The 26,152-nt window shown below is 50.3% G+C and overlaps 2 protein-coding genes across 2 annotated transcripts; both read left to right on the top strand.

Annotated features, from left to right (window-relative positions):
• The first annotated feature begins 9,136 nt into the window (after positions 1-9,136).
• Positions 9,137-11,514, top strand: GJB5 (gap junction protein beta 5). Its single transcript, XM_059690281.1, has one exon. It carries the CDS (start codon positions 9,137-9,139, stop codon positions 9,932-9,934), a length of 798 nt encoding a protein of 265 aa, XP_059546264.1. The 3' UTR covers positions 9,935-11,514.
• Positions 11,515-12,484: 970 nt separating this feature from the next.
• GJB4 (gap junction protein beta 4) lies at positions 12,485-15,538 on the top strand. The gene is made up of 2 exons (XM_059690280.1): positions 12,485-15,186; positions 15,421-15,538. Exon 1 carries the CDS (start codon positions 13,065-13,067, stop codon positions 13,866-13,868), a length of 804 nt encoding a protein of 267 aa, XP_059546263.1. The 5' UTR covers positions 12,485-13,064; the 3' UTR covers positions 13,869-15,186; positions 15,421-15,538.
• The last annotated feature ends 10,614 nt before the right edge of the window (positions 15,539-26,152 follow it).

Raw genomic sequence — 26,152 nt, 5'->3', positions numbered from 1 at the left:
CTGACCCTCAGTTTTATCATTTGTAAAATGGGGCTAAGGGCACCCACCTTGCAAGGCTGTTGGGAAGGTTGTCTGAAAATGTCCAGGATTACAATCTCAAATGACTAAGGACCAGGCTAGTAGCAAACTGAGGAGTGGATGCCCCCTCAAAAGGGGGCAGCTGATGGTCACTCCAGCTATTGATGCCACGGGGAATATGGGTCCTGAGTTGCCCGCCCCCATCCATGTTTTCATGTGGAGTCTCCAGATTTGTACATGTTGGCAATTAATTGAAATGTTTCTTTAGCATCATGAAGGCCAAACAAAACATTAGCCTCCAAGTCCCCAGTTTGTACTCTGATATATACGAGGAGTTGGGCTAGTTCGTGCTCATAACAGAGTCAATAAACTTTAATTCCCTTCTCTGCCCTTCTTATTGATTCTCTCAAAAGAAAAAGTGTCTCCAAGCCACTCCTCCCATTCCACTCCCATCATCATCTTCATGCAGTTCTCCCTGGACACCTACCATCAGGCCCTGCCCACCCACAAACTCAGGTAGAGCTCAGAGGCCCTCACCCAAGGTGCCTCACCCTCCTCCCCAGCTCACCGGGCAGAATGAAGCTCTTTGCTTGGGTCTGACACTTCATAGTTGACATTTATCTTTTGAACAACCTATAAGGTAGTTATTATTGACCCAACATCCAAAGGAGAGAAGTGGGGTCCAGAAGGTGAAGATCAGTCAACAAATACTTATTAAACACCTATTGTGCACCAGGCTCTGTTAAACGGCAAACCTGTTAGAAGGTTACACAAAGTATTGGTTGCAAGTGACAGAAACCTAAATTACCCAGGCTCAGGCAAAGGGACAGTATAGTGGCTTATCTGCATGTGGGAAGGAAAACAGTGTCACTGGGCTCCCAAGATAAGTGGAGCTGGTTACACAGATGCCTTCTAAACACTCACTTGCTCCGCTCCTGTTTCTGCTTCCTTTCTGTCCCAGAAGCATTTGTCTGTACAGCAGAACATTTCCAAACGGCAGGCCACAAGCAGAGCCTCACTTCACACTGAATTTACCACCAGATGGATACTCCGTCCCATGTTCAAAAGTTTCGGGGAAGCCCAGCCAGTGAAGCTCAGTGGTTGAGTGTTGACCTATGAACCAGGAGGTCACAGTTTGATTCCCAGTCAGGGCACATGCCAAGTTTCCAGGCTGGATCCCCAGGAGGGGGCATGTAGGAGGCAGCCAATCAATGATTCTCTCTTGTCATTGATGTTTCTAGCTCTCCCTCCCTCTCCTTTCCTCTCTGAAACCAATAAATTGTTTTAGTCCAAAAAGAAAAAGAAAAAATCCAAGGGAAGGATCCTTAGTAGATCAGTGTGGGTTATGGTGTCACAGTGGGCCAATCAACTAAGCAAAGAAGTATAACTAATTAGTTCAATTTGGGACCATTCCCACCTTGGGTCAATGAACAGTCAACAGGAGAGCAAACTCTGTGAGATGCAGCTGGTTAGAGTAAGGATGGGGGAATTCCACAGGAAATGAGATTGTTGTCTGTTCAAGCAAGAGATGTCTCTGTTTGGGCTCTTCCAAAAGCCAAGTGTGAAGGGAGGTGGAGGGAAGTAGAAGTGGGTTAAAGGGTGGATAAATAGTGATGGAAGGAAGCTTGACTTGGCTTGGGGTGGTGAACACACAATACAGTTAAAGATCTGTACGCATGAAACCTATATAATTTTATTAACCAATGTCACTCCAATCAATTCAATAAATAAGTAAATAACAAAAGCCAGGTGTGATTCTCTCTCATCATTGATGTTTCTATCTCTCTCTCTCCCTCTCCCTTCCTCCATGAAATCAATAAAAATATATTTTAAAAAAACAAACAGCTTTTCCTCCTATATTCCTTACCTCTATCAGTACACCCACCACCTGCCAAATCACCAATATAGCACACTGGGAACCATCCTGGGTCTTCCTCCTACCTCCCCGCTACAACCAGTCCGACCCCAACACCACCAGTTGTAATTACCCACCTTCCCAAATCCAGCCCTCTGGCTCATTTCCTGCCCAAATCATTGCAGTAATGTTTTTTTCGTGGTCTCCCATGCCTCCTCTCTCAAACAGAGGGAGCTTTCTAAGCATACAGTGGTCCTCACTCAGGACTTCCATATGTGTGTGTTTGTATACTCACTCAAATGTATTTGTTTAACCCTACATCAATACTCACGGTGCTTTCGCAGTCATTCATGGGCATGCACAGAGCGGTGAAAACTCTGAGGCTCCCGACATGCACGTTCCCAGCTAAGACTGAACAAGGCAACACTCTGACCTCTTGTCTGAGCTCTCCTACTGTAAACACATGTTCTAGTCGAGATCAATTTTTTACCACTTTTTCACATTTTTGTGCTTTTAGAAGTGGTTTTGCTGTTTGACCTGGCCCCCACGCATCGTGCCGCAGTGCTGTCCAGCGGTTCTAATTGCAGGAAGGCTGTGATGTGCCTGGGGGGGGGGGGGGTGAAGATACGTGCGTGAGGTGAGCTTTGTTCAGGCGCCAGTTAGAGTGCTGTTGGCCGTTGAGTTCAGGGTCAATGATTCAACAATATATATGAGATAAGGTGTCTTGAAATAGAAACACATATAAAACAAAGTTATGTGTTGTTTAGTTGATGAAAATATTGCAACAAGAGGCTCACAAGAACTTAACCCTGTATTTCCCCCACTGGCAAACTTCAGTGTTTCCGAATTGAGTGTTCGTGGTGACTTCACACAGCATAACTACCGCGAATAATGAGAATCGACTGTACCAAACCAACGGTTCCCCCAGGCCTCCCTCTGCACAGAGACAAGTCCAAGCTCCTTAGCAGAGTATTCCAGGTCTTTCATGGTCAAGAAGGTCTTTGCTGACCTACCTACCAGGCACCTTGCCTTTTGGTGCCCTCATCGCTTCCCAACTGGCCCACACGCTAAAGCTCTTTGATTGTCTTCCCAGAGGTCCTCTGCACACGTGTACTCTCTGCCTCAAAGGCCTCTCCCCCTCGGCTCCTCTGGGTGATCTCCTACACATCCTTCAAGACCCAACTTCAAAGTCACTTGTCTGGGTCTCCCGCTCACAGAACTTGACACTCCCTTCTCTGTTATATGTCTCTTAGAGCACTTCTCACAGTGTTACAGCTGACCCATTCCTGGGTCTCCTCTCTCCGGCACTTGGCAACCAGTTTGATGGGAAGATGTGAAGGGGGATAGATGTGTGTGACTCTCTTTGTAAGGTGTGTGCATTTCATATGTCATTCATTTGATAAACATACATGGAGACCTAACTTGCTACCAGGCACCATTCTAGGCTCCAGGGTACAGCAGTGAATGAAACAAAGCACTAGCCCTGGCTGGGTGGCTCAGTTGGTTAGAGCATCATCTCAGTATGCCAAGGTTGTGAGTCCAATCCCTCATTAGTACATATACAAGCATAGTACATATACAATGAATGCATAAATAAGTGGAACAACAAATCAATGTTTCTCTCTTCCCTTCCTTTCCTTCTCTAAAAAAAATCAGGAAATAAATGTAAAACAAAAACAAAAAACGCTGTCCCATGTGTGTGCAACCCCAAGCCTGTAAGTGTGGCCTGTGTGTAACAGTGTGCTCATGTGGGACTGCGTTATGCTGGCTGTGGACCTGCAGTTTTGGTGGCTCTTAGACACACTGTCCATTGAATTCTGGCCCCGTGTGACCTGCTGATAAAGGGCATCTTAGAGTTAATTAGGCCAACAGGCCATGTCTACTCACTAATGAGAAACCCTCCCAGGCGCTCCCTACCTGCCCTCCCCATCTCTCCAACAGTCACTGCCTGGCCCGGGTTTTGCCTTTTTAACCCAAAGACAACATCCATCCACCTGAGATTTTCTCTGGTGCGGACATCTGTCCCCCACTCCCTGCTCTGCCTCCCCACGTCTCAGAGAGAAAGGGCATAGGGATAAGGTAAGGGGGAGAAAGTCGTTATTTTGTGAATGCCTACTCCATGTCAGGTGTGTATGGACAGCTTACATACCTCAGGGACAGTCGCAGGAAGGGCTGCCTCTGTGCCAGGCACTGTGCCATCACTGATCTCTGTCGGCTGGAGCGATAAGGACGCCAACCCATCAAGCTTGCCCTGCATCACTCAGTGTCTTCTCAGGACACGCCTCACGGCACATGTCTCAGTGCACAGCAGAGAAACAGGGAGATTGCACAGATCTAAAAGTAACAGAGGTGAGATTCAGGTCCAGCAGTATGAGACCCCAGATACAGAGGTATGGGGCCAGATACAGAGGCATAGGGCCAGATGCAGGGGTGTGGGGCCAGATGCAGGGGTGTGGAGCAAGATGCAGGGATGTAGGGCCAGATGCAGGGTGTGCAGCCAGATGCAGGGGTGCGGGGCCAGATGTAGGGGTGTGGGGCCCGATATAGGGGTGTGGGGCCAGATGTAGGTGTGTGGGGCCAGATGCAGGGGTGTGGGGCCAGATGTAGGCGAGTGGGGCCAGATGCAGTGGTGTGGGGCCAGATGTAGGGATGTGGGCCAGATGTAGGGATGTGGGGCCAGATGTAGGCATGTGGGTCCAGATGCAGAGATGTGGGGCCAGATGTAGGCATGTGGGTCCAGATGCAGGGATGTGGGGCCAGATGTAGGCTTGTGGGTCCAGATGCAGGGGTATGGGGCTAGACGTAGGCATGTGGGGCCAGATGTAGGGGTGTGAGGCCAGATGTAGGGATGTGGGCCAGATGTAGGCGTGTGGGGCCAGATGTAGGCGTGTGGGTCCAGATGCAGGGATGTGGGGCCAGATGTAGGCTTGTGGGTCCAGATGCAGGGATGTGGGGCCAGATGTAGGCTTGTGGGTCCAGATGCAGGAGTGAGGGGCCAGATGTAGGCGTGTGGGGCCAGATGCAGGGGTATAGGGCCAGATGCAGGGATGTAGGGCCAGATTTAGGGGTGTGGGGGCAGATGCAGGGATGTGGAGCCAGATGTAGGTGTGTGGGGCCAGATGCAGGGGTATGGGGCCAGATGCAGGGATATAGGGCCAGATGCAGGGATGTGGGCCAGATGCAAGGGGTTCCCTGCCTTTAGGCAGGTCCCTTCAAACGGGAGGCACCTTCTCTGGGCAGCACGAATACAGTCCAGCTTCTTCCCACTGGAGCTCACCCTAAAGGCCTTTCTTACGCCATCAGTGTGTCTCTGGGCCTGTCCCAGGCTGGGAGGCCCTGCCAGCCTCTCTGATACCCTCTCTATCTGTGTAGCCCAGTACCAAACACAGCTCCTGGCACACAGCAGCGCACTCAGTGTTGGGGTTCGGCAGCAACAGGATGGTGGGAATGGGGAGACTATTCCATGACCTCTTTGCAGTCAGTAAGAGGCTGTGCAGCTGGTACTAAACTTGCTAGTATTAGCTGGTAATCAAAGACCAAGTTGGCTAGTTCCTGGGGTCCAGGGGCTAGTCCACCTTTTGCTCACAACAAGCCCCCCAAAAGTCTACTGGTGTGGATTGATGTGTTCATTCAACAGAAGGGTCCTACCTGGAGAAGCTCAGTTAAGATCAGCTATTCCAATACAATCTGACCATGATGTGGAAGCTCAGGGCCATGGAAGCCCAGAGATGGGGCCCTACGCCACCTGGAGCGGCACAATCAAGGAAGGCTTCTTGGAGGAGTAGGCTAGGTGAGAGAATGCCCTAGCCCAGTGGTCGGCAAACTGCGGCTCGGCAAACCGCGGCTCGCGAGCCACATGCGGCTCTTTGGCCCCTTGAATGTGGCATTTCCACAAAATACCGGCTCTTCCACAAAATACTGACTTCTGCGCATGGGCCACAAAGTCTCAATCGCACTGTATGTGCGTGCCCGCACATGGTATTTTGTGGAAGAGCCACACTCAAGGGACCAAAGAGTTGCATGTGGCTCACGAGCCGCGGTTTGCCAACCATGGCCCCGGTTTGGCTCAGTGGATAGAGCATTGGCCTGCAGACTGAAGGGTCCCAAATTCGATTCCAGTCAAAGGCACATGTCCGGGTTGCAGGATCAATCCCCAGGAGGCAGCCAATCAATGATTCTTATCATTGATGTTTCTATCTCTCTCTCCCTCTCCCGTCCTCTCTGAAATCAATAAAAATATATTTATTTATTTTTTTAAAAAAAGAAAGGTGAGAGAAGGGCATTCAAGTGGGGCAATTGGTGGAGCAGAGGCGTTTAGGCTGGAGGCAGATTTGGGAGTCACAGCATTTCCAAAGGTAACTGAAGCTGTGAGAATAGAAGGCCATGGAGAAGCAATCAGAGCAAGAGGAGAGTCTGGAGACCAAGAAGTAAGAGAGGGGAATTTCAGAAATTTCTAGGTTCCTCCCACACAAGGCCAGGGATGGGAGGACAAGCAGGGGGTCGGAGTGGACCTGTGGGTCTCTCCTGAGAGGAAGACAGGATTCTGGGCTCAGCACCCTGGGAGGAGTGAATACTGGGCCACATCAGAGGCAGCCTGGGAAGGTGGAGCCCAGCCAATGGCCTGGCTAAGTGCAGCTCCTCCTCTTCCGAGGCCAGCGACACACCCAGGCTGCAGCACTCTCTCAGGTTCGGTCCCAGGAATGGGCTTCCCCAAGCACCCTCTCTGGTTCTGACATGAATTCCGACTGCCTGCGGAGTCCACTGCTGGCTGTCAGGAGCCAGGACCAGGAGAGCCCTGAGGAGTAGCCGCTCAGGTAAGATCATCTGTATTCAAATTGACCCTGTCCCTTGGTACACCTGGCGGACGGAAACCTCTCTGTTGGGGAGTCGAGGAAGGTAGTCGAGGAAGGTGGCCTGGACACGTCCGCCACCCTGGGTCCTGATGGTGGAGAAATAAAGGGCTCCTCCCTGCTCTGCTCTGGGATTTTCCCAACTGAGCAGAGGCGGGAGGCAGGGGCTGAGTGGAGAGGAGCTCACAGGGAAATCGGGAGCTGGGCAAGTGGAGCAGCGCTGCCTGGGCCTGCATGGCCCTACCCTGCCCCACCCCACGTGGGCTGGGCCTCGAACCCCTGGAGACTCAGGGCTGGAGCCTCCTGGTTGTTCCCTGAGAAGCTGCCAGGAGTTCCACCCCCTTTGCAGGACTGAGCAAAGCCCAACTGATGAGTCAGGGCAGGGGCCCCACTTCCCAGTGAAGGGTGGTGGAGACAGACAGTGGAGAGAGAGGGTAGGGAGCGGTCACCCCAGCCTCCCTCAGCCAGGACCTACCTGGTGTAGGAGGGAGTGGGCACAGACCAGACACCCAGACAGCTTTCCAGGAAAGGGGCCCAGCCCCAGAGTGTGGGTCCTGGAGCCAGCCTGCCTGAGTTCCCATCCCAGCTCTGCCACTCACCAGCTGTATAACTGTGAGCAAATTAATTAACCTCTCTGTGCTCCGCTTTCCTCATCCAGAAATTGGGAATAAAAGTTATCATACCCTTTCCTGCAGTTGCTGCTGCATTGATTCATGCAAAGGGCTCAGAATAGAGCCTAGCGCTGCATAAACACCCAACAAGTACTAACTCTCACCATTACCCTGCTTGACTACTGCAGGTCCTGGGGGTCAGACAGCCTGGTGACCTTCAGCCGGGACCCGCAGTCAGCAGGGTATTAGGAGCCTCTTAAAGAGAGAGGCTGTGCGGACAAGCTCCTTAGGTCCTGGGGTGGGACGAGTGCCTGGGCCGCTCCCCGCAAGAACCAGCCAGAAGAATTCCAAGAGGGAAAGTGGGTGCCCCTCACTCTGAACAGCAGTCCCATTCCTTACATGGAGGTAAATCTGAATCCTGTGTCTAGCACACCAAACCCGCCAGCAGGAGTAACGAAAGCAGCATTTCCCATGTTGGTGTCTCGACGAGGCGATTCCATGCGATGATGACAATGGATTCTGTGGTCAAAGGAGTCTGGACAATACTGTACACTGAGTGGCCAGATTATTATGACCACCCCATCAGTACTTCATTGACACTTCCAAAAATACTGAATATTGAAAACTTCCTAAGCAAATACTCTCAAGGTTTTATTATTATTTGCATAACTAATTCACTTCATTGTACTGATGGGGTGGTCCCCCTGTGGGAGATTCACACTGTGAGTCCATTAGCCTGATCAAGGAAAGGGGCCTATTTCACTTTGCCAAACGCAATGCTTGCCTTCCTTTCACACAGGTTCCTTTTCCCTCACTACTCCAATAGCCAGCCTATGGGATAGGGTTCCATGGAACACCAGTTTGGTAAACACTGCATTACCAGGCTACTCGAGAAAGCTTATTGTATAAAGAGAGCCGTCGACCCCTACCTTAGGTCTTTCAGCGGGATTGCCATTGGCCTTGCTTCAGATGAGTTGCACCTGAGCAGGACACTGTCTGGATCATTTAACTGAGTGTTAGACCAGGTGGGAGTTTGCAGGCAAGTTTCCAGCCTCCTCTCCAACGTAATCCTCCAAGTCAAGTAAAAGGCAAAAAGCAGGTTCCCCTTGGGAGGGGCTGCCTCAGAGGAGAGGGCAGGGCACAGAAAGGAGAGAAGTCTTCCCAAGGCTCAGCCCCCCGGGGAGGAGGGCCAGGGTTGGAACAGAGGGAGAAGGCAGAATGTCCCACCTACTTAAGCCTTCGCTCTGCAGGACTGCAAGACCAGAGCCACGGGCCCTGAGAGGATTGAGGGGCTCCCTGGACTCACCTTCACCCACTTTTAGGAAAAGAGTTGGGTTCTTCACTTAACTACTTACGCTCAAATCCCAGCTTTGCACCTAATAGTTGTGTAACCTCGTATAACCCCTCTAAACCTCAGTTTCCTCCATCTGTAAAATGGGTTCAGTGATAGAACCTAGCTCAGGGGTGGGCAAACTTTTTGACTCAAGGGCCACAATGGGTTCTTAAACTGGACCGGAGGGCCGGAGCAAAAGCATGGATGGAGTGTTTGTGTGAACTAATATAAATTCAAAGTAAACATCAATACATAAAAGGGTACGGTCTTTTTTTTTTTTTAGTTTTATTCATTTCAAATGGGCCGGATCCGGCCCGCGGGCCGTAGTTTGCCCATAGCTGACCTAGCTCCTCTGGTGCTGTGAGGGTTACATGACATGTTTCTCTCAAGTGTTCACAGTGACTACTTGATAAATGTGGAGGATTCTTATTATCGTTCCCTGCAGCAGCAGCCGACGTCTGGATCCACCATGAACTGGGGGATCTTCGAGGGGCTCCTAAGTGGGGTCAACAAGTACTCCACAGCCTTCGGGCGCATCTGGCTGTCTCTGGTCTTCATCTTCCGAGTGATGGTGTACGTGGTGACAGCTGAGCGTGTGTGGAGTGACGACCACAAGGATTTCGACTGCAACACCCGCCAGCCGGGCTGCTCCAACGTCTGCTATGACGAGTTCTTCCCCGTGTCCCACGTGCGCCTCTGGGCCCTGCAGCTCATCCTGGTCACGTGCCCCTCGCTGCTGGTGGTCATGCACGTGGCCTACCGGGAGGCACGGGAGAAGAAGCACCGAGAGGCAGTGGGGGAGGACGGCGGGCGCCTCTACGCGAACCCCGGCAAGAAGCGGGGTGGGCTCTGGTGGACGTATGTCTTCAGCCTGGTGTTCAAGGCCGGCATAGACATCATCTTCCTCTACCTGTTCCACTCGTTCTACCCCAAATACACCCTCCCTCCTGTGGTCAAGTGCCACGCGGCTCCGTGTCCCAACATAGTGGACTGCTTCATCTCCAAGCCCTCGGAGAAGAACATCTTCACCCTCTTCATGGTCGCCACAGCCGCCGTGTGCATCCTGCTCAACCTGGTGGAGCTGGCTTACCTGGTGAGCAAGAGGTGCCGCGAGTGCCTGGCAGCGAGGAAAGCCAGGGCCGCCGGCGCCTCTTCCTGCAAACAGGAGGACCTCCTCTCAGGGGACCTCATCTTCCTGGGCTCAGACACTCACCCTCCTCTCTTACCAGACCTCGCTCGAGACTATGTGAAGAAAACCATCCTGTGAGGGGCTGCCTGCGCTGGGCTGGCAGGGTGGGCCCAGCATGTCACGGGCGCAGCCTTTGCGGTGGGAAGCTCCTGCCACCTGCCCCAGCTGTGTGGCCTTGGGCACTTCCATTTCCTTCTGTGTAAAATGGAGATGATGAGGCCACCTCGTTGGGTTGTTGCTATGAGGAAGAGTTTAATGAGAGACCAGATGTGCAAGCTACTTTCATGTGTGGGGCCCGCGGTCAGGGCTTAATAAAAGTTCACTCCTCCACTGATTCAAGGTGCCCTTTGGTTCCTCGGCCTTGGTGACCCTTATCGGGTCATTCAGTCCCTCTCTCTGCCCCTGGTCCAGCCAGATGAGAGGCCATCCTCTCCCCCAGAAAGGGTGCCCAGCACTCCTAGGGGTCATGCTGCCTGCTCATGCCTTTAATCTCAGCTGCAGGTTTAGGCCTGCAGAGAGAATGCATCTTAGAATGTGGGGAGCGGCGTCGAGCCGTCAAAAGTTCAGGACTTGAGTCGGAACGCTTGCATCCAGCCCAGGTTTCATCGGGACTCTGGGAAAGTGACTTCGGCTCCTCTCCAAATACGTTAATGTACCTGTGGGGTTGTTCAGAGGACTGATGAGCTCATGGTTGTGCATGGGGTTAGCCGGCTGTAAAAGGCCACATAAATGTTAATCATTGGTATTAGGGTGCGCTGGATAAATGCTTGTGGGAAATGAGGCCCAGCCCCTCCCTGGCTACACATTAACCTTCACTGCCCTGAGGCCCCTCTGCAGTCCCACTGGGTCCCACTCCGGCTTCCCCGGAGGCCGGGCCACAGAGGACTGACAGCTGGGGCATGTCATGCTGCCAACCTGCACTCCTTGTCTCCACCAGGGCAGTGGGTTCCCTCGACTAGAACAGTCAGCCCCTCCCACATCCCCTACACGCCTTACCAGCAGCCCAAGCTCTAGTCCCTAGAGAGCCCCCACCAGGGTAGGATGCTGAATCAAGATTGCCCCTTTCCATAGATGTCAGCTGCTGAGGACTTCAGAACCAGCCTTCTACAGACAGGAGCAGGAGAGAGGCCTGGGGACAAGGGGCAATGAAGCAACAAAAAGTAGACAGAAGCAATGCCATTGTTGCTGGCCCGGGAGAATGAGGATACCAGGCAGGCTATTGCCCCCCCACCCCCGCCCCTCACTGCAGTCTCACCCACATACCTGCCAGACGAGGTAGCTCGACCCAGCCATGCCCAGCCAGGCTGGAGAAGGCGTGGGCCAGGAGCAAAGAGCCACAGGTGTTTGCTCTGAATATGTGCCCGGGGAAGTCCGCCAGCCTGCCTGCCCACCCGCTCACTCTCCTTGGCTCATTGGCTCAGAAAGCCCCACCCAGCAGGGCAGTAAAGAACAAAAGCTGCCTCTGGGAGGCCCTCAGGCAGACGGGGCCAGACCAGGGACTGGAGAGAGGCTCTGGGACCCAAGAAAGGTAAGGACCAAATTGGGCAGGAGGCTGGGCTGGGAAGCAGGGACCAACAGGTCTAAGGATCCCAGGGAACCTTGGTTGTGGACTGGGCTCCAGGGAAAAGCAGAGGGGACTGAGAATCCCTGGGGGGGGGGGGGGGGGGAAACAGGGAAGCCCCAAAGAGGGCAAGGTATGTCCTTCCAGACTGAAGGGAGGACAGAGGACCAGAGGAGAGATGGGAAAAGGAAGGATCAGGAAGATGTGGGGTTTCTATTTGGTTTAGCAAACATTGTGTGTTCACTGGGCCAGGCCCAGTGCCGAGTTCTGTGGATACAGAGATGATAAGACAGGGGGCTGCCCTCCAGAAGGGTAGTCTGGCATTGAAGACAGTTAAATAGACCATCTGAGTATCCATGAAAGAAGGAGGAGGATGCTCAGAAAATGTCCCAAAGGCATGAGATCTGAAGATACTGAGATCTGAGACAGGGACAGAGGAAGGGCTGGGTCAGAGATGGAACATGATGACACTCCAATTAGGGGGTGTGGAAGATGGAGCACACAGGACAGGGACCTGAATGGAAATAAAAGGAGATTTGGCTAGCAAACAGCCACTGTGCAAATGCAGAAGGGGATGTCCATGAGAGAAAAGGTAAATGGGGGAAGGACCATGCCAGAATCCCGCCTCCGTCCCTGCCCCAGTCCCTCCCCTAAAGCCAGAACAGTTGCAATTTCAGAGGAACCCACTGTGGTCAGGACAGTCAGCAAACGGGACCAGCACCCAGTGGGTGGGGACTGGGTGGGCCAGGATGACGCCAAGCCACGATTGTTCCAAAGAGAGAGCCTGTTTGGTTTGGGAGGGAAAGTCAAGGCGGGGATGTCCTGAGGCCAGAGAGGAGGAATGAGAATGGATATCTGCCTAGGACAGTGATGGCGAACCTATGACACGCGTGTCAGAGGTGACACGCGAACTCATTTTTTTGGTTGATTTTTCTTTGTTAAATGGCATTTAAATATATAAAATAAATATCAAAAATATAAGTCTTTGTTGTACTATGGTTACAAATATCAAAAAGTTTCTATATGTGACACGGCACCAGAGTTAAGTTAGGGTTTTTCAAAATGCTGACACGCCGAGCTCAAAAGGTTCGCCATCACTGGCCTAAGAGGCTGATAGGAAGGCACCCAGCTCAGGGCCTGGCTCCTGTTGGAGGAAACTGGAGGATAAAGATACACATCCCTCCCCTCCTGCCCTGGTCCAGCCCTGGAGCCCAAGGCAGAGTGGACCAGTCAATCCGCACCTTCTTGCTACTTCTTTAGAAGTCGGCGACCCACAGGGCGGAAAGGAGTCAGAGGTTGGCAGGCACGTCCATGCAGGACGATTGTCCCTCACACGTTCCTGTTACTTTATAGAATAAAATATCCCCTGATCTTGGAACTGGAAGACAGAAGTTCAAGACCAGCTCTGCCACTTCCAGCTGTGAGGCCTCAAGCAGGTGCCTCTCTGGGCCTTGGCTTGCTCCCTGTGAAATGGGGACAGTGGCAATCCCTAGCCCGCCAAGTCATTGCGCGTGAGGACATGATGACACAGTGGTTGTGAAACAGGTTGGCCGATCACATCTTTAATAAAGGGCACCCATTTCCAGGTTCTCCCCGGCCTGAGCGGGTGCACGCAGGTGTGCACCGTCCACCTGAGGAACCACCAGCATGAACTGGGCATCCCTGCAGGGCCTCCTGAGTGGGGTCAACAAGTACTCCACGGCGCTCGGCCGCATCTGGCTGTCAGTGGTGTTCATCTTCCGGGTGCTGGTGTTCGTGGTGGCGGCGGAGGACGTGTGGGATGATGAGCAGAAGGACTTCGTCTGCAACACCAAGCAGCCGGGCTGCCCCAACGTCTGCTATGACGAGTTCTTCCCCGTGTCCCACGTGCGCCTCTGGGCCCTGCAGCTCATCCTGGTCACCTGCCCCTCGCTGCTGGTGGTCATGCACGTGGCCTACCGGGAGGAGCGGGAGCGGAGGCACCGCCTGAAGCACGGGCCCAACGCCCCGTCCCTGTATGACAATCCAAGCAAGAAGCGGGGTGGGCTCTGGTGGACGTACTTGCTGAGCCTCATCTTCAAGGCCGCCGTGGACTCCGGCTTCCTCTACACCTTCCACCGCCTCTACCAGGGGCATTACGACATGCCCCGCGTGGTGGCCTGCTCCCAGTCGCCCTGTCCCCACACTGTGGACTGCTATATCTCCCGACCCACGGAGAAGAGAGTCTTCACCTACTTCATGGTGGCCACAGCTGTGATCTGCATCCTGCTCAACCTCAGTGAGGTCACCTACCTGGTGGGCAAGAGGTGCCTGGAGATCGTGGGCCCCAGGCGCCATCGGTCTCGGCGCCGGAGTCGCCTGCATGATTCGTGCCCCCCATATGCCCTCTCGCAGGGAGACCACCCCCAAGATGGGAACTCTGTCCTCATGAAGGCCAGCTCGGCCGAGGTGGATGCAGGTGGGTATCCGTAACCTGTGAGGTTGGCAACTGGGACCACCAGGTCCCCCACGTCCCCCACCTGCTCCCTGAGGCCACACAGGGCAGTGGCACTTTCTGCAGCAAGGCATGCGAGGAAGGGGGCTGTGGGGCTCCGGAAGCCCACCCAGGGGCCAGTACTGGGGGGCAGTTCTGTCTCAGCATCCTGAGCCCCAGGGGAAGAAGCCTTAATGGTAGGCATTTTATATATGGCAATAGGGGATGACAAAACCCTTAATAAATATGATTTTCTCAGTACCTTGCAGACCAGGTGGGGAGTGATGGGTAGGAGAGCAGGGGGGTCACAAGGACCTTGGAGAGGAGGCCAGGACCACTCATGGGCACCTGAGCCTGGGAACCTCAGATCCTGGTTCAGCCACCACCCACCTCACACACACACACACACACACACACACACACACACACACACAGAGTGTGCCCCCAGGACATGGTGGGGAATACCCAAAGGCAGAGACTTTTCCAGGGGTTTCTGGACTCTGCAACCAGCTGGCAAGGCAGGAGAGGGACCCCCGGAGACGCTGTGCCCAGCATAAGTCGGTTCTCGGCGAGCGTTCCTCAGATGAATGCATGATGCTCAGGAGGCCGCTGCCTCCCCATCCAGCCTCCCTGACTCTCCCCAGCACAGGTCCCGGGTGGGTGAGTCCCCTCTGAGGGGAGGAGGGAAGGCCTAGTGGAGGTGGATGGTGCTGAGAGCAAGTCCCGGATGAGTGTCTGCCAGGGTGTCGAGGAGGCATATCCTCACAGGCCAGGAGCCCATTGAGAGCGTCCAAGCCAAAGGGATCCTCCAGTCTGAGGAATTTTCCTTCTTTTTCCTGGATACACATTCCCTCATTCTCCTCCACCCCCACCTCACCACTCAGACCTTGGCAACTTCCAAAATCCCACCTCCAGCTGGACCTGCCTGAGTCCCAGAGCGCCCACCAACTGCCCACAGGACGACCCTCCTGGAGGCCCCCAGGCATCTCCCCTCAGCAGCTCTCAAACCTGCCCTCCTCGTAGATCACTCCCCACCCCGTGAAGGGCACTGCCAGTTGTCCAAGCCAGGAGCTGGCCTGACATCGTCATCCCCTCCCATCTCCCAGCCCCTCACACCCCAGTGCAGCACCAAATCCCACTATTGCAGCCCCTACAATGCCTCCTGAGTCTGCGCCTCCTTTCCCACCCCACAGTGGTAACATCTCACTGGGCCCCTCCCCTCTGCCCTCCACTATAAGGACAGAGTGGTTTTTCTATATAGGAATCTGACCATGTTGTTCCTTCTGCATTAAAAATTCTAGGGTGATGCCCTAACTGGTTTGGCTCAGTGGATAGAGCGTCAGCCTGCGGACTCAAGGGTCCCAGGTTCGATTCCGGTCAAGGGCATGTACCTTGGTTGCAGACACATCCCCAGTAGGGAGTGTGCAAGAGGCAGCTGATCGATGTTTCTCTCTCATCGATGTTTCTAACTCTCTATCCCTCTCCCTTCCTCTCTGTAAAAAATCAATAAAATATATTTTTTAAAAAAATTCTAGGGTGGAGGAGGAAGAGGGCATAGAGGGGATAAATGGTGATGGAAAGAATAAAATAAATAAAATAAAATAAAATAAAATTTGCCCTAGCTGGTTTGGCTCAGTGGATAGAGCTTCAGCCTGCAGACTGAAGCAGACTGAAGGGTCCCAGGTTTGATTCCATTCAAGGGCACATACCCAGGGTTGCAGGCTCGATCCCCAGTAGGGGGCGTGCAAGAGGCAGCCAGTCAATGATTCTCTCTCATCATTGATGTTTCTATCTCTCTTTTCCTCTCTGAAATCAATAAAAATATATTTAAAATAAATAAGTAAAAAAATTCTTCTGCCACCACCCACCATTGCCCTAAACCTGGAACCCACCCACCTTACCCGCCCCACCCCCCAGCCTCCCCAGCCTCACCTGCTTCCTCCCTCCTTGCACCCATCAGTAATACCAAAGGGCTCATGGTTCCCCAACCAGACACAGCATGCTGTGTTGTGCCTTGTGCCTACAGACATGCTGCTCCCTCTGCCTGAAATGTCCTTTCTCCCTCCTCTAGGGATCCTTCCTAGAACCTCAGAGAAAGCCTTTTCCACCTTCTCCATGCACCAATCTAGCTTCTGCCTCTGTTATTTTCCCCAAATTGGAGCAGTCGTTTCTCTCCATCAGTCTGTGAGCCCTTCACGGGCAGGGCAGGACGGACGCTGAGTCATCTAGGCCTGGCTGCCTTCGGTAAATGCTTGTGAACTGAGTAAATGGGCTGTGAGCTGCTTGGCAGAGGGACTGAGTCTTGCTCATCTGAATCGCCCACCACACCTCGCCCAGAGAGTTCGGCAAAGTGTTTTCTCTTTATTTGTTTGTACGCATGTTGTGTTGTTGTTTTCCTAAGTCCAGCCTAAACTTCTCATTCGTAGGTGAGGAAACTTTGGCCTAGGGAGGGGAGGAGACCTTCTAAGTCCACACAGAGTCTGGGAATGCGTCTGCGGAGGCTGTGGCCCCTGTGGTCAAATAGAGAGCTTCCATGTTCACCCATGATTGTGAGACAAGACCAGAGTCACCCTGTCATGTCAGGGTCCCTGGAAGCAGAGCCAGCAGCAGGAATTTGTGTGCATGTGAAGGAAGGAGCAAGAGAAGCAGGATAGGGAAGGGGCGGGCGGAGCAGGGTGTGGGCTCAGGGAAGCTTAGCCTTGGCCTGAGCCCTGTGGGGTGAGGGACCTTTAGATCATAAACCCTACCACAGAGCTGTCCCCACGGGAGGCAAGGGCATCAGGCTTTGAAACTCCCAAATCAGTTTGTGATCGGCTTCAGGTCACCTTGAGGACAGGAGAGCAGAAGGAGATGGTGGCTCCTGCCCAGTCAAGATCAATTCTCCAGGGGCAGCTATAAGCCATGAGTTACCAACATTCACAGCAGCTGGAGAACGGTGTCCCCAGAAAGGGGGTGTGAGGAGGGCACCAATACCATCTACTGAACTTCAGAAATCAAGGGCAACTCTACCTCCAATCCCAAAGAAAAACCAGTTCAAAACCAGGTAACCCCCACACTTCTCAGACCAAGGTAGTTCCCATGTGCAGGCCAGTGGACCAGCCATAATCAACTCCCTCTAGGTTTCTAGATTCCCCATTCCAGGGGCTGCTACTGGGCAAGCATCCTGGAACCTGACTACTTTCATGGCAGTCCTCTTCATGTGCAGTGTTCCCAGAGGTCTCAAGTCCTGGGTCATTAAGCCAGACAAGGATGGAACACTATCTGATCAGCCTGAGGGCTCTGGAGGGGCCTGGATAACATTCCAGCCATCTCACTCTTACCTTCAGCCCACGCACACTCTCCAGACCTCCACACTGCCCTCATTACCACTCTCAGATCTCTCTACCAACACCTTCTTGAAAACTCTTTGCTTAGCTTAGGCCCCTGCCATCTTTCTCTTCCATCTTCTGCTGGACCACATTGCTGCCACCTACTTCTCCTCATTCCCTCAAAGACTTGAAACCTACATGATCCTATTAACCAATGTCACCCCAATAAATGTAAGAAAGAAAGAAAGAAAGAAAGAAAGAAAGAAAGAAAGAAAGAAAGAAAGAAAGAAAGAAAGAAAGAGAGAGAGAGAGAGAGAGAGAGAGAGAGAGAGAGAAGGAAGGAAAGGAAGGAAGGAAGGAAGGAAGGAAGGAAGGAAGGAAGGAAGGAAGGAAGGAAGGAAGGAAGGAAGGAAGGAAGAAAAAGACTTGGGCGCATGACTTGGTCTTCTGATATTCTCTCACAGCCCAGGGCCACGGCGACCACCTGTGTATCACTCTGTCCTTTTCATTCCATGCACTCCTATTCTCTCATGACCTCCTCCCGCACTCCATTTAGCTACCCACTCACAGGACCACACCCCAGACTTTGTCTTCACTCAGAACTGCTCCACTTCTAGCATCTTCCACTTAATTCAAATCGACACGTATTTATTGTCCACTTCTATGTGATAGGCCCCATGCTAGGTGCTGAGGATACGTCTGGGAAGAATCAAACACAATCCCTGACTGCATGGAGCTTTCATTTTATGAAAAGAAAAGCTCCTAAACTCCTGGTGTCCTGGGGAAGCATGGGGTGCTGGGAGAGGGGGGAAGGTGAATCCAACATCCAGAACATCCAGGAAAAGATTCCCTGAGACCTCTTAAGCTGACACCTAAAGAAAGAGGAGGATTTTGCCAAGCAAAGCAGGGATGGGATTCCAGGCAGAAAGCCCAGCACATGAAAGGCCTAGAAAGGGAGAGTCAACCAAGCGAGGGGTCAGGCTGAAGAAGACAGAGGCTAGGTCATGCAGGGTTCTCTTTGTAAAACCCTGTTAATGGTTTTGGACTTTATCCTCAGAACAATGAAAAGTCACTGGAGAGATTTAGCACAGAAGTAACATGGTCTACTTTGCAGTGTCTGTGCTTACCGTGCAGAGAAAGGAGCCAGAGCAGGGATGGCTACATATTTGGGAACTGACACTAATAATCCAATTGAGAAACAACAGTGCCCCAAACTAGGGTGTGCACAGTGGGGATGCAAAGAAATGGCTGGGTTTAAGAAATGTTTGCAAGATAGAATCAAGAAGATTTGGTGGTTGGTTGGGTGTGGGGATCAGGTAGAGACAGAAATCAACGTGACACCCAAGTTTCTGGCTCTGGGTGGCGGTGCATTTACCCAGGGGAGGAGCAGGTTTCAGACAGGGTTGAGTCTGAGACACAAATAAGATCTCCTCTTTATCTCCTCTCATTCATGGGCCATCTCTGCCCTTGGCTCAATGTATCTCTTGACTATTATGCTTATTATCATTCTTTTTTTAAAAAATATATTTTATTGATTTTTTTACAGAGAGGAAGGGAGGAAGGGAGAGGGATAGAGAGTTAGAAACATCGATGAGAGAGAAACATCGATCAGCTGCCTCCTGCACACTCCCTACTGGGGATGTGCCCACAACCAAGGTACATGCCCTTGACCGGAATTGAACCTGGGACCCTTCAGTCCACAGGCCGACGCTCTATCCACTGAGCCAAACCGGTTAGGGCTCTTATTATCATTCTTGATGACTTCACATCCAACACCTTGACCTCTCAGTTCCTTGACTTCCTTGCTTCTAACCATCTTTTTCTCCACCCATTGAACCTACCCACATGAGTGCTCACACCCTAGACCTCTCCTGTACCAAGAGCTGCATCATCTCCTATCTATCCAGCTCACTCACTCTAACTCCCACTCTAGCAATCCCATCTGTTGACCCACCACTCTTCCACCAACCATCACTCCCTTCACATCCTCCCTTCCTTTCCCATCTTGGACTCTATATAGGTCCCATGTAATTGCTGGTTGTAGATACGCTCCATCCCTTGCCTTTCAGTGCTTCTGTAGTTACTCACCAGGCAAGACCCTAACTCCAGTTAAGCCCAGCTCTCCATGTGGCACCTGTTCCAGAGACCTGGAGAATAACACAAGAGGACTGCGTGGTTTCCATGGAGACTTCTGACCACAAACCTCAAGTGGGAACTCAGCACCTCTAACAGATGCTACGTTTTCCTAACACTTTTAACACTATTCTCAAAGATGACCGTATCTCGCCTTCTCCTCTCCCAAAACCTCTAGCCCCCATTCTAATCTCCCATTTCAGCTGATAGCCAGGCATTATATGCCTCCGGGAAACAGAAGCAATAGGCAAGCACTAAGTTATCTCCCCACCCCCACCAAGTCTGTCAACCTCCTGGCATGAGTGCCCATGCACTCTGCCTTCTCCCTTGTAACATGGATAAGGGGTCTCTCCTCTGGATACATCCCCTCTCTGCTTGGACCCTGGGCCCCATCACCTCTCACTTACTCTGGACTGTTTCATAGTTGTTGCTTCTCAATCCCTTTCTGTAAATATGCTGTTTTCCTCTCTCCCTTTTTTATGTTTTTATTTTTTTAATGGCCAGGCACACCCACCTCCTGGGGCCGGGCGGGGCGTCTCTGGAGCCCCAGGTGCTGTCCAGCCTTCTCTTCCCCTTTTTTTTTTTTAAATCCCCTCTTAACACCACATCCTTCTCTAGCTACTGCCCCTTTTACCAAATAAATTAAATAAATAAATCCTCTACACTTGCTATCTCCACTTCCTCATCACATTTACCCATTCTAGTCAGGACTACTCTTTTAAGGTCACCAATGGCCAGTAAGTTGGCAAATCAAAATGGTCAGTTCTTCATCCACATCTTGCCGTTGGCTCCAGGCAGTACCCTCGCCTGGCTTTTTTTCTACCTCACCAATAGCTCTTTCTTGATCCTCATTGATGCCTCTCCTTCCTCTTGCTGATCTCTAAATGCAGGATGCCCCAGGGCCCAGTTCTCTACCCTCTTTTCCTCTCCCTATATATATATTTACCCCTCTGTGATCTTGTCCAGTATCATCTATAAAACCGTCTATAAAGTGATTACTCCCACATTTATATGTTCAGACCCAACCACTCCCAGGAGTTTTACTCTCATGTATCCAAATTCCTATTGGTCATCCAAAACTGAACTCCTAAACCCCACAACAGAGAACAGGTTTATGTTGTCTCCCTGTCTTCCCCATCTTGGAAGATGACACCCCCATCCATCCAGCTGCTCAATTCAAAATCTGAGATGTCTCTTTCTTCATAATTATATCCACCTTTAATTAGCAAGTCATGTTGGATATAATTCCAGTATATGTTCAAAGTCCATTCCCTTCCTACCATCTCCCATGCTTCTATCCCAGGCCAAGCCACCTCATTGAACACCTGGATACCTGCCCCAGCTGGCTCCCTGCCTCCACTCTTGCTTCTCTGCAATTCTTGCTGCATGTGGCAGCCTGAGAAATCTTTCTATCATGTAAATCAGATCAGTCAAGTCACTCCCTTGCTTAAAACCCTCCAAATGACTTCCCATTGTGGCCATAAAAATGAAATCAAACCGAACTCTTTTCCATGACCTGCAAGGCCCTATGGTTAGGCCTTGGCTGCCCCTCCACACTCATTTCCCTGGGTCCTCCCCTTCCCCCATACCCTGCTCACACTGGCCTTCTCCCATCTCAGGGTCTTTTCACTGGCCTCTGCTGACAGCACTCTTCCCCAGACCTCACATCGCTGTCCCCTGGGTGTTTACATCTCAACTCAAACACCCTCTCCCCTGGGAGGCCATTTCTGACCCACCCTTCCCAGATGAAGCAAACACACCACACACAGTCACTCTGCCGCATGACCCCATTTTATCTTCTTCATAGCATTTCCTGGTATATGACATGTTCTTATCTGTTTACATGCCTTTTCTCGGTGTTATCCTACTAGGATGAGCTCCTTGAGAAGGGACTCTGTCATGTTCCCCACTCTACCCACCAGCATCTAGAACAGTGCTTGGCACATAGTAGACAATAAAAATGTGTCAACTCCCTGAGTGATTGGCACCCAGGTGGAAATGTTTAGTAGGCTCTTGGGTAGAAGGGAGGAAAGGACTGATCAGGAGAGATGGGTTTGGGGGTTGTCAGCCAACCACCTGAATATAAGATAAGATTTTGCTCCAAAATTACCCCTCAGGTAAGCAGGATTTATCTTATATTCAAGTCCTTATGAAGTCTACATTATGGTGCATGCTCTCAACTACTGCCTTTTGAACAGCAAAACGCTCTTTGGGGGAAACTCATTAGCCTGAAATAACCTCAATCAATTAAGTTTTGGATTTTCATGGAGGTGTCTTGGCAGAATCAGAAAAAAGTGTAGGCAAACACATTGCACACAGATTCAATCATTATTCCTGAGGGTGTTGCAAGTATTGTCTTTTTAAGCAAGCCCTTTTAAAAAACCACTTGAAGAGCAATAAAGGAAGTAGTTATGTTGTGGAGATGACAAATACACACCCATCAGATTTGTTTTTAATTCATGCATCCTAATATTATGCAACCAGGCTTTAGTGGCAATGAATTAAGTTCCCAGCATCACACACAGATTAAGAAAGTGCTGTGTCACAAATATTTGAGCAAAAACAAAGTTTGTGTGTTCTGTGAAAGGTTAATGATAACAAACTCTTAATGATATTGACACAGGTATAAAAGAATGTTAAAAGCTTAAATAAAATTGCTTCATGGCCCTACTGGTTTGGCTCAGTGGATAGAGCGTTGGCCTGCGGACTGAAGGGTCCCAGATTCAATTCTGGTTAAGGGCATGTGCCTTGGTTGCGGGCACATCCCCAATAGGGGGTGTGCAGGAGGCAGCTGATCAATGTTTCTCTTTTATCAATGTTTCTAACTCTCTATCCTTCTCCTTTCCTCTCTGTAAAAAATCAATAAAATATATATTTAAAAATAATAATAAATAATAAAAAACATTATAAAAATAAATAAATAAAATTTCATCATGAAATATGAGTGGGGGGGGTAAAATAACACATCTTACTACACTGTTTATATAATATGTGATTTTTAAAGTGTATAGCAAACTAAGTTAATAAATTATTTCAACCATACTAAAAGTTTGTGTTTAAGTCAGACCCCAAAGTTTTTGGAGGTTCTCCTCATTGGGAATATAGGGGTTGCTTTTTACTTGGAGTCACTTTCTATTTGGGCCTCTACAGTAGGTGGTAATTAGAGCCTCGAGAGTGTCTGATACTGTACAGAGACTCTGGGGGGGTCGGGGGGGAGATGAAAAAATGCTCTAGGATGGAGGCTTAAAGGGCCAAATAGAAGCCAGCAAAAAAGGGAACTGTGGAGTAAATAGATACCATAGAAGCCCAGAGAATGATGTCACAGAGGAGGAAGATGATGTCACAGAAGCCAAGAGACAAGTGTTATAGAGAAGTTTCTAGAAATAGAAGGCTCTAGAAGAGGAGTCTTTAGAGGAGAAAGTGATCATTAGGGTCAAATACAGCCATGGGTCAAATCAGATACGGAATGAAAAGTGTTCATTAGGTTAACAAAGATGGCCATTGATATTCATGGCAGGGCTATCATCAAAGAGAACCAGGTCCCAGTGAAATGAGGGGACAGTGAAGGCCAAGCAAATGGTGACTGCAAGTGTGGACAACAGATGGAAAATGGTGGCTGCAAGAAGAATAGAAAATGAAAGGATGTTAATTGCAAGGAAATGGAGGCAGTCGAGAAATTTTCTTTTACAATAAAGGAGAATTGGAAAGCCTTGGCTGGTTTGGCTCAGTGAATAGAGTGTCGGCCTGTGGACTGAAAGGTCCCAGGTTTGATTCCCATCAAGGGCACATGCCCAATTGTGGGCTCGATCCCCAGTAGGGGGCGTGCAGGAGGCAGCCTATCAATGATTCTCTTTCATCATTGATGTTTCTGTCTCTCTCTCCCTCTTCCTTCCTCTCTGAAATCAATAAAAGTATTTTTTAAAGAGAATTGGAGTAGGGGAGGCCAGGGGATTTTCAAGGGCGGGGGAAAATAAAGGGACACATATGTAATACCCTTTGTAATACTTTAAGCAATAAATAAATAAATAAATAAATAAATAAATAAATAAATAAATAGAATTGGAAATATTTAAATGGAGGTGAGATAAATCCAGTGGAGGCGAAAGATGATCAAGGGATCCAAGAAAGCCAGAGGGAATGGAGTGCAGAGCCCAGATGGAGGCTCAGGCTTCAACAGGAAAATGACAGGTCAGCTATTGTAATGGGAGGAAGGAAGAAACAGTGAGACAGGTGCAGGTCATCCCACTCTGTAACCACAGATTCCCCCTGTTACCAAAGAGGGGACCTACACCTGAATGGGTCTGCCTAGGGCCAGCTGGTAGTGTGTGGGTTTTTGACTTCATGCAGGAAAAATTTCACAACACGAGTCCAGGTGAGTTTTAGAGGACATTTCTTAAAGCTGGGGCAGGGAAACAAAGAAGGGCTGGGGAATGAGCCTAGGCTGGCCTGCTGTGAATCACTAAGAAGTCAGAGACAAGGGGGCCTTGGAGACGGGGACAGGGGGGTTGCCTGGGATGAACTGCCACTGCCCATTGCTCATCCTGGTTGTCAGCCTTGTGGGTCCCTTGGAGTTTAGGAGATGCATGCCTTTGGCGGATGGAGGGGAATGAAGGCATGGGCATGTTCCTGGGGGACAGAGAGAGCATGCGGGAAACCTTTCTTTTGAGGGGTTTTAAAGGCTAGGTACTTAGGAGAGGATTTCTTTTCTTTTCTTTTCTTTTCTTTTTAATATATCTTTATTGATTTCAGAGAGAAAGGGAGAGGGAGAGAGGCAGAAACATCAATGATGAGAAAGAACCATTGATCGGCCGCCCCCTGCAAGACCCATACTGGGGATCAAGCCCACAACCTGGCTACATACTAGTACACTGACCGGGAATTGAACGAAACCTCCTGGTTCATAGGTCGATGCTCAACCACTGAGCCATGCTGGCGGCTGGGCAGGAGAGGATTTCAATAGAATATTCACAAGCTTTATGCTGATGAACCAAAATGAGATTTATTCTCTTAACTCCCTCTCTCCTTGGGTGTGGTTGGCAAATGGCACCTGGTTGGGGAGAAATGCAAACCATTTACTCTTTTAAGTGTCCCTGATTTAGGGAAGATAAGATTTGCTAGATGGCTGCAAACTGCTCTTTAACTATCTGTCTCAGCTTCCCTATCCTGTTCGTCCTAGTTTACTGGCCTGTGTCACCCCCACTCTCTCACTTAACTCCTTCCTCAACATCTGTTTAAGTTTGTTCAACAGATCAACAGGTGACCTTTATAGGTACCTCCAGACACAACCCTGCAACCCTCTCCCAATCTGCCAACCCCCTCCCTTTGCTTGCTTCTGTATCCAGCCTAAACCTAGGCTCCACCATCTCCCACCACCTCATCTCACATGGAAACTTCTAAATTGATATTTGCCCTCCCAGCTAGACTGCACGCTCTATGAGGGTACCTGCCCAGTTTGTCAATACATCTTCAGGCCCTGCACTATGCCAGGCACGCAGGAAAAGGGTAATAAATAATTGCTGAGATAATGACTGGAATGAATTGCTGTCCTACCAATATCCCCATCGTCCCTCTGCCCCTCCTGCTTAGCCAAACTCCAGGCCCAGATCAATCCAACTGTGCTTTCCCACCTCTACACTCTGTGCTAGGTTCTGCTAGAGCAAATCACACAACCAGGGTGAGGCCACTGCAGATTCCTGTTCTCCTGCACAATCTGACAAACCTCATCCTTCTCTGCTTGGACCTTTCTGCTGTTTTGCATGGTGGTAGCCTTCTCAACCTTCTGCACTCTCCTCAAACCTTCTAGCCAGTTACATCTCGATTTTAGCCCACTTCTCAGAGAAAGTAGAAGCTATCCCAGAAAAATGTTCTCCTGTCAATGGCCACCAGACCCACAGACCAATCAGTGTCCACACAGCTACTTCCTCCTTACCCCCACACAGTAGAAAATGATGAGCCGCCCTATAGGACACCTAGCACACAAAGCCACTCTACCAACACAGGGAAGCATAAAAAATGTGGAGACAAAGAAACAGGACACAAATGACAGAAATGGAGGAAAGCAAACTACTGGATACAGAGTTCAAAACCACGGTTATAAGGTTTTTCAAGAACTTTCTAGAAACCACCGATAAATGTAGTGAGACCCTCAAGAAATCTAGTGAGACCCACGAAGTTATGAAAAAGGACCAACTAGAAATTAAGCATACACTGACTGAAATAAAGGATATTATGCTGTTCCAACAGCAGACCAGAGGATCGCAAGAATCAAGTCAAAGATTTGAAATACGAAGAAGCAAAAAACACCCAACCAGAAAAGAAAAATGAAAAAAGAATCCAAAAATATGAAGATAGTGTAAGGAGCCTCTGGGACAGCTTCAAGCACACCAACATCCAAATTATAGGGGTGCCAGAAGAAGAAAGAGAGCAAGATATTGAAAACCTATTTGAAGAAATAATGACAGAAAACTTCCCCTACCTGGTGAAAGAAATAGACTTACAAGTCCAGGAAGCGCAGAGAACCCCAAACAAAAGGAATCCAAAGAGGACCACACCAAGACACATCATAATTAAAATGCCAAGAGCAAAAGACAAAGAGAGAATCTTAAAAGCAGCAAGAGAAAGACAGTCAGTTACCTACAAGGGAATACTGGTACAACTGTCAGCTGATTTCTGAACAGAAACTTTGCAGGCCAGAAGGGAGTGACAAGAAATATTCAAAGTGATGAATGCCAAGAACCTACAACCAAGATTACTTTATCCAGCAAAGCTATCATTCAGAATTGAAGGTCAGATAAAGAGCTTCACAGATAAGGAAAAGCTAAAGGAGTTCATCACCACCAAAC

Source organism: Myotis daubentonii, chromosome 3, assembly GCF_963259705.1.
Source record: "Myotis daubentonii chromosome 3, mMyoDau2.1, whole genome shotgun sequence".
NCBI classification, from domain to species: Eukaryota; Metazoa; Chordata; class Mammalia; order Chiroptera; family Vespertilionidae; genus Myotis; species Myotis daubentonii.
This window is presented reverse-complemented; position numbering and strand designations above follow the sequence as displayed.